At 44.5% G+C, this 8658-nt stretch overlaps 1 protein-coding gene across 1 annotated transcript; it reads right to left on the reverse strand.

Annotated features, from left to right (window-relative positions):
• Positions 1-7148: 7148 nt before the first annotated feature.
• Positions 7149-8450, reverse strand: ESM1 (endothelial cell specific molecule 1). The gene is made up of 3 exons (XM_085847942.1): positions 8086-8450; positions 7781-7933; positions 7149-7642 (listed from the first exon to the last, which is right to left on the reverse strand). The coding sequence occupies exons 1-3, from the start codon at positions 8399-8401 to the stop codon at positions 7611-7613; spliced, it is 501 nt and encodes a 166-aa protein (XP_085704068.1). The 5' UTR covers positions 8402-8450; the 3' UTR covers positions 7149-7610.
• Positions 8451-8658: the final 208 nt, after the last annotated feature.

An 8658-nucleotide genomic window follows, 5' to 3' on the forward strand; every position in this document is an offset into this window, starting at 1 on the left:
TCCTAAAAAAAAATAGGTCAAGGACACGGAACAAATATCAGGTGCACAGCTTCAATGAAGATGCACTAGTCCAGTATGATGCAAGAACATATTGGAAGGCCAAGAGGTCTTTAAGCGGTCATTTGTAAAAATTGAGGGATGACCAAACATGCATTTTTTTGAAGTCCACCATTTGACCTTGACCTTTAACCTGGAGGGGTGTCATGCAAATTAAGTATAAATGTGCTTTGCTTAAGGCTATCGAGGGAAGGAAAATTCGGTCTGATCAACAAACCTTCATCGAGTTATGGGGGAAAATGTTAAAATATCTATAATTACATCATATCTTAAAAATCATGTCAAAGTCAAAAAAATCATGTCAAGCTTAAAGAAAATTATGTCAACCCCCAGATTTTGTATTCCTGTTATTGATGCAAAATTTCATTCCGAAATTCCCAGCCGGATCCGAGATATAGCTCGGATATTGGCAGAAAAAAATGGAGAAAAGCCTAAATGGTGGTTTAGTACTTCTAGGGGTCTAAGAAATTATGGGGTACCATTAGATATTGGGGGCACTGTTCATAAAAACAAACCCTACAACAGGTATAAACCCCACCCCCTCTCCTATAGAACAGGGGAGGCTTAAATACCAATATTTCAAACAAGGCTGAATGTGAAGCTTGATTACCATGCCTTGTAAGGTCAGTAACACCCATGCTGTGTAAGGTTAGTAGCACCACATTACTTATGTGGTCAGTAACACCCATTACAACTTATCTCCTTCTCCTCTTTTCCATGGCCTTTCAGTTTAGAACCCATTGACAGCAACAGGTGTGAAATATTTCTCTTTGACACCTTGCCATCCTGGCCACTTGCCAAGAGGCGCAGCCCCATCCTGGCATCTTCACCTGTTCGGTATTTATCATTTACATCTGACGCCGTCCGGGGACGAATACACACACACACACACACACACACACACACACACACACACACACACACACACACACACACACACACACACACACACGTGCCAATGATCCTGTGCCCACCTCGAATGAAAACGAGTGTTTGGGACAGAATTCCCCAACAAGACAAAACAGTTGATAAAATGGTGACCTTTTTTCTTAACCACAATGATGTTCCCATTTTTGTCCACCGACCCCTTTCTTGATCTCTAATTTGGTGACGCAGTAAATAGAACCCAGCTACCAGTGGGGTGTATCATGCGAACCGAGATAAAGATCGCTTTGGTTGACCGGGTGTTCGGATCACCCCTTCCGTTCATACACACAACATTCATTTCTCATCCTTCCTGTGAGTCAATGTATCTGTTCAGTAAACCTACTCTGGTTACTCAAGTGATATTATGGATTTCTCTGGTGCCAGACAGATGCTGAAATTGTTTATAATAGGCACCATCTTGTGAGACCATGACAGTTCAAATTAATTATTACATTTTTCATCAAACGATGTCACTGCAGACTGTTCGTGGTAAGGAACAATGTCTCAACCTGGTGTTTGTCTCGAAATATCATGTCTTGCTGGACTGTATGTGTTCCTTTCACAAGAAGGTAGAGAGGGTCTGTACGACCTCGGCCCTGCTTCGGCGAGGATCCCAGGTGATATTTTGGAATGTTACATTCTCCAATCCTGCGCTACTGCTCGTGATTCTCCTCTGCTGCTCCGTTCAGCCTGTCCGACGTTGGCCACCACCTACCGGCCCGCAAGTCACGACCATCCACAAAAAGGTCAAAAAACATCTTCTGTCAACTATAGTCCAGAAAGCTTGCTTCCACTTATAAGCAGAGTCGTTGAATCAATTATTTCTGCGGATAACCAGTGTGGATACGAGCATCCTCATTGTGGACCATCCTTTTGGACTTAGACCTGTGTACTCAACTCTGGCCGTGCGGCTGTTCCTCTCCAATTCCTTGGACATTCAACCAATTCCTTGGACATTCAACAGTCTGGAATCCTGCTCTGCTTGTAAAACTTCCTGCGTGTAGCATTCAAGGTCGTTTTTTTCACTTCTCTTTATGACTTCCTCCACTTAGGCAGTTAATGCAATGCAATCAATGGAACCCATTCCTCACATCTCCCAGCAGATGTTGGCATTCCCCAATAGTTCTTGGCCTATGTTGTTGTTGCAATGTCTCGGGTGTAGTTATGTTCCTTGTCTACATACAGTGCCGATAGAAAGTCTACACCCCCCTCCCCCCTTTCAAAATCTTCACCTTTTGTTGCTTTGTAGCCTGAAATTCAGTTTCATTCAATCAGACTTTTTTTTCCACCTTTATTTACACATCGTAACACAGAATGTCCAAGTGAAAAACAGATTCTACAAATTTCAGAAAATTAATTTAAAATACAAAACTAGAATACCTTGGTTGGATAAGTGTCCACCCAGCTGAGATAATACTTGGTGGAAACACCTTTGATAGCAATAACAGTCTGTTGGGATAGGTCTCTACCAACATTGCACACTATGATTGGGTAATATTTGCCCATTGTTCTGCACAAAACTGTTCAACCTCAGTCAAGTTGTGTGGGGAGTGTTGATGGACAGCAATCTTCAAGTCTTGCCACAGATTTTTGATTGTATTTAGGTTGGAGTTCTGACTGGGCCACTCAAGGACATTTATATTTTTGTTCCTGAACCACTCCAGTGGAGCTATGGCTGTGTGCTTTGGGTCGTCGTCATGCTGAAAGGTGAACTTCCGTCCCAATTTCAGCTTTCTTGCAGAGGGCAGCAGGTTTTCCTCTCCAATTTTTCTGTATTTTGCTCCGTACATTTTCTCTTCTTCCTGACAAGTGTCCCAGTCTCTGCTGTTGAGAAACATCCCCATTTCATGATTCTGCCACCACCATGCTTCACAGTAGGGATGGTGTTCTTTGGGTTGGGTTTGCGCCAAACACAACGTTTTGCATTTCAGCTAAAAAGTTCCATCTTGGTTTCGTCAGACCACAAAACTTTTTGCCACACGGCTTCAGTATCTCCGGAGTGTTTTTTTTACAGACCTCAAACGGGACTCACGGTGGGCTTTTTGAATAATGGCTTCCTTCTTTCCACCCTACCGTACAGGCCAGACTTGTGGATTGCTTGGGATATAGTTGTTACATGCACACAGTGACCAGTCTTTGTCATAAAGGCATGTAGCTCTTTTAAAGTTGCATTTGACCTCTTGGTGGGCCCTCTGATCATTCTCCTCCTTACTTGGTCATCCATTTTGGAGGGACAGCCTGATCTAGGAAGGGTCTCGGTGGTACTGTACACATTCCACGTCTTCATCCTGGTCTTGACTGTGCTCTAAGGGATATTCAAGGGATTTGAAATATTTTGAAACTCATCCCCTGATCTGTGCCTTTCCACAACTTTATCCTGGAGGTCTTTTGGAAGATCCTTGGTGCTAATAATAGCCAAGGAGACTGCTGAGGCAACACCAATGCTCTGAACAGAGTCTGGTCCCAATCTCCGCCTCCTCCTCCTCCTCCTCCTCCTCCTCCTCCTCCTCCTCCTCCTCCTTGGTACTCATGGTTGAGTCTTTGCTGTGAAATGCACTACACAGCAGAGGAAACCTACAGGAACAGTTGCTTTTATTCCAAAATAATCAGAATCTCGACAATTGAACACAGGTGGAGGCCAATTAACTTGGTGTGTGATTTTGAAGGTGATTGGTTACACCTGAGCTAATTTACTATTGCTATTACAACAGGGTGGACACTTATCCAACCAAGATATTCTAGTTTTGTGTTTTTAATTAATTTTCTGAATTTGTATAATTCGTTTTCCACTTGTAAGTTGTGGGTTATAATGTGTAAATAAAAGTGGAAAAAAAATCTGATTTAATGTCATTTAATTCCAGGTTATAAGGCAACAAAAGGTGAAAAATTTGAAAGGGGGTGCAGACTCTCTGTAGGCACTGTAAATGACCACTCTGGTTATTATCTGTTAAACTCTCTTCCTTGCTTGTAGATGACTCCACATTGAGTCGTCTGTCCCCCCCACCCCCCCATCCCACTGACAGCCACACAAGAGCTGCTTTACTCTGCTGATCCGCAACTGATGAAACACAGGTCTGGCAGATTGAACATGTCTTTCAATCATGGAAAACGTCACAGTCTCATCTTATCACTCTTAATAATTGTTCAACAAACTCACTTATTTATGTCCGTTGTCAGCCATTGGAAGAGGTTCAGTCTGTTGAACTTGTAGGCCTCGTAAATAGCTATGACCTCTCCCAGGCAAACCATACTGTAAAGCAAACTGCTTTCCAAAACCACCTGGAGACCGGGCATCCTCCATCGTTCCAAGTCTTCCCTTGAATAATCAGAACCACTATGCCTAAAAGCACTCTGTCCATTCCACAATGGTTCACTGCTCTCCCCTATTGGCTGGTGCCCCAGCATCACAACAGTCTCTCCTAAAATCTGTGGAATCTGAAGGCCTCAAAACTATTGGCATTTCATGCAACGAGTCCGAAGCACAAGGCCTGTTGCTGTAACATTGCAGATAAGGCATCGACTCTTTATTTTTTTACTGCTTTTCCTCCAGTCTAGTTCCTTCTGCTCTCTCATCCTTCTGACCCTCCCCAGTTTCCTCCACGATATACCTGTTCTTCCTGTAACCTTCTGGTTAATCTTGCAAAATCCAGGATGTATTCACACTTCCACTCTTTTGTCCCGTTTGTGGAACTATATTCCTGAGGTTGTTCAATCTCACTTTCCATCTTCGGCTTCAAGCTAGACCATGCTCCACCATCTTCCGTCCTTACCCACAATCCTTTCAAATCCCCATTAACCTAGCATATCCTCACCCAACCCCCTTAATTACAGGTTTTCATGTCCACTCACCTCCTCTCTCTCTCCTCTTTTCCTGTTCATTCATTCCCTTTTTGATTTTATTGAATCAGATGTTGCCTAGCAGTGCCTCACTGTCCAGTCATTGACTTTCGACCCCGTCACCTCGATCGTCCATGGGCCGAGATGACGTACACTGTACAGAAAAATTCATTTTTAGTAAACGGTCTGATGAGATTGAAATTTGAAAGCTGTGGTTTACGTTGTTGAAAATTATCAAATGGATGGCTCCAAAAATCATGTTGAACAATGGAGCACAAAGTACAAGTCACACATTCATTGCACGAAACGCCTCTCTTTTTTTTCCTGCACGACGAAGGCTCATGGAGGCCTAGTTTGTACTTAAACCCAACTCACATGCAGGGCAAAGACATTTGTTGAGAATGAGACATGAACACAGTCGGCTGAAGGGAATTTGAAAGTGGGAACACAGCATCCTCGGCTGTGTTTCGATGGCAATGCCAAACAGGCCAAATCAAAGTCAGAGGAATTCTACAGAGCATCATGGTTTTGATGCCACATTGTTGATCAAATATCTTTCATCAACTGATTTCTTTGCATTTGCATCACCATGGCATGATGAAGTTCATGGAATATTATGGACAAGAGACCAGGGTAGGGGAAATCCATGAGGAAAGTGGTTTTTGATCAGCCGATTCCAAAGAGATTTTAATTCATCCGAGGCCGAGCGATGTGAGCTCGATGCCGTTTATTCCTGATCTGTGAAACACCCTGCAACCCATGCCTGCAGAAAACAGACTTTTGTGGAACGGCGGACACATTTTGCGTCCAATGATCATGTGACTTTGTTCAAAATTAAAAATTAAAAAATCTCCAAGGGTAGGTGATCCGATGTTGAAAGTTTTGTGTTAATCGGTCCGGTGGTTGCAGAGCAAATGAATTGAAAAGTGGATAAAGATGAAAAAGTGAGTGCGTAAGAAAAAATAAAAAAGGTGAAGGTCTCCGCCGACATTCAAGGATGGTTGTGGACACCTATTACTAGTTTATGGGGTTTCAATTTGCTCGTCTCCACATTTTAGTTATCTTGCGTGTCTCGACTGATGTACGTATAAAAATGAGAACAAAAAGGGGGAAATGGTTGTTGGCTTAGTAAACTCAAGATTTGGGAGAAACTCGATTCTTCTCCAAAGCAGGTGTTCTTCGGTGGCGGGGGCTCTCTGAAAAGAGCTACCTGTTGCACTACCTTGTGCCTGTCTGCTAACAGGGCTCAAGCATACCTTTTATGTTTTAACACTGCTCTTCAATTCTCGCCTACTGTAAGTTCCATCCATATAGTTTGGCAGATCATCAACCAGGAATGCATATTGAATGAATTTGGCCCGCTGGTTGCATCACCACTGAGGTTGCATCGCCGGTTGTGCTGGCAATGCAGCGTGCTTGCCCGTTTGGGCAGAAATTTCGAATTTGGCTCGGGTGCCATCACACGATGGCCCGCTCTTTACGAAAGGCATAGTGTGATCTTCAATGTCCTCCAACGGTTGGTGCAGACAGACGCGATAGCCGGTTCAACGTCCATCGACGGATGGTGCACACGTCGAGGATGAGAGTTTATAGCTGCGTTGTGATTCGAACCTCGGCTAGACAGCTGAGAGGTAAGTGAGCTATCAATCCATCATCGTTGTGGTTAACTTCACAGGGTGTGACTGCCTCACAAGTCTTCTCCTTTGGGCGTCATGAACAGATCGTCTCCAAATGGACTTGAACTGAAACAACAATCGAGTTTACAGGATCCACGTCCCAGGGAGATGTAAATTCTATTCGCAGTTACTTTACAACTGCGTTGTTTGTAACCTTAAGTGGAGATCATTTCAAATCAACGACACTAGTTTCTGAATGATTGTGTTTTAGCTCCACTTTTGAAGCAGGTTCAACATCATCACCTTGATTTACTGTCAATGCAAAAAACGGTTTGCACGATCCCCTCTGTAGCTGCCGAGCATGGGTTCGAATCCAGGCCCAGCTATAAAACTGTCATCCTGGTGTTTCTCAGGCAGAGGGATTCATCAATGTGTGTGTGTGTGTGTGTGTGTGTGTGTGTGTGTGTGTGTGTGTGTGTGTGTGTGTGTGTGTGTGTGTGTGTGTGTGTGTGTGTGTTGTGATCAACAAATTATGATTTCCTTCCACCGTCAGTCGAACGTCAGGCCTGGCCAGCCGTGACTTGTAAGCAAGACTTGGTGTAAAGTAAAGTAAATAAACAAATAAATAAATAAATATACTTTCCCCATCCGACAAGGTGGCAATAATTGAGGGTAGTTGTAGTTGCGGTAAAAGGTTGTGCAACAAATATATTTCGATATTCATTATCCACTTTATTTAAAATTTCACATTCAACCACAAATTAGTGCTGAACAGGTGCAATATGTATATATATATATATATATAATAAATATAAAATGGCATTGTTCCATGTACACGAGCAAGAGAAGTGTCATTTGAAAAACATTTAAATATTACAACAGGTACACAGGCACAGGTGTACAAGCTCATAAATAAACTCTACACTTTGGACTTCAACAAGGAAAACAATCAATGTATGGCAATAAATTTACATAAAAACGGTCTCGAGACTCGCTTTATTCCCTGGGAAATGGATCCGATTGATGTTTCCTAAGTTATCAAACATTTAATTCGTTCGATTGATCGATCCTTTACTTGTATCGAGTCAAATACCAATAACGGGCTTCAAGTAACGGCAAGGAAGTTGTGATCGTTCTCTTTGGAGTTCCGAGTGCTCACCCGAGGAAAGTCGCTCACCTCCGTCCAGTCCGATACCATCGGCCTGCTTAAAGGGAGCACGCATCATTGTGAGGCACGACCAAGTTCATGAGTCTTGGTACTTCAAAGGATATCTTAAAACTGTTGTTGATGGAGGGAAATGACGACTCAGACTAGTCAGGGTGGAGTGAGGCAAAGAAAATACCTTTGGCGGAACGGGTGCTTTGTTGGCGGGAAGCTCTCCACCACCAAGAGTGTGCCAAACCACGACGGCACTCCCCGGTCTCTTGGTCACAGCTCCCAGCCAGGCAGTTACACAGACCTAAGCAGCCGATGCCATACGTGCCTGCTGGACAATCTGCAGAAGAGATACATGGAACCGGAACTGTGAATCACAAGACAACAAGGGGAGGGGGGTCTACAACTGCATATCTCGACTTGGTTACAAAGCACCGTGGACCCAAATTGTCACGTGTGTATGAAATGCGAACCGAGCTAGGTTGGTCATACCTTGGCAGACACCGATCGAGTCCCCAAACTCGTCGTGCCCTGCAGGCATGCAACGCGAACCCGACGCACACTTCCATCCGTGCATGGCCACCACGGTCGGGTAACAAGGACCGCCGCGTCGAGCCGAGCACAGCTCGCAACAACCGCAATCGTCCTTCACCAGCCGCTCGCAGCCCTTGGGTAACGCGGGGCACTGGGCGTCCGCACACACCGGGCAGTCCACGGCGTAGTGAGGCCAGTGCGGACTGGTCCTGGTCGACAGAGAGACAGCGAGGAACAGTGTAAGGAAGAGCAATAGGAGTGGTACACAATGCATGATGAACTATCTCTCTGCTGTCTATGTCCGCTCAAATGCCCTACATCTGTGCTCTTTTATAGGCAACTTTCGTGCAGAGGCGTGAGAAGGTGGAGGGGTGAGGGGAGAGGGAGGGGGAAGCCCAAACTTGGAGACATGCATTTGTCTGATTTTTAGACTGGAACAAGGAATGCCATGGCGACAGGGTTCGACTAAAGCTCGACGGCGATGAGAGACGGAGTCAGAGTCTCGGCGCGTCTGACTCTCGGATCACCCTC

The sequence above is a fragment of the Eptatretus burgeri genome, chromosome 11 (genome assembly GCF_056783735.1).
Source record: "Eptatretus burgeri isolate ZD-2024b chromosome 11, Ebu_testis_v1, whole genome shotgun sequence".
Taxonomy (NCBI): Eukaryota; Metazoa; Chordata; class Myxini; order Myxiniformes; family Myxinidae; genus Eptatretus; species Eptatretus burgeri.

Excerpts from the sequence above, each read along its gene's own strand:
- ESM1 (XM_085847942.1), bottom strand. The coding sequence starts at position 8,401 with ATGCATTGTGTACCACTCCTATTGCTCTTCCTTACACTGTTCCTCGCT. Across the intron at positions 7,934-8,085 it reads CTCGATCGGTGTCTGCCAAG|ATTGTCCAGCAGGCACGTAT; the intron begins GTATGACCAACC and ends TCTCTTCTGCAG. Across the intron at positions 7,643-7,780 it reads AAGCACCCGTTCCGCCAAAG|CAGGCCGATGGTATCGGACT; the intron begins GTATTTTCTTTG and ends GCTCCCTTTAAG.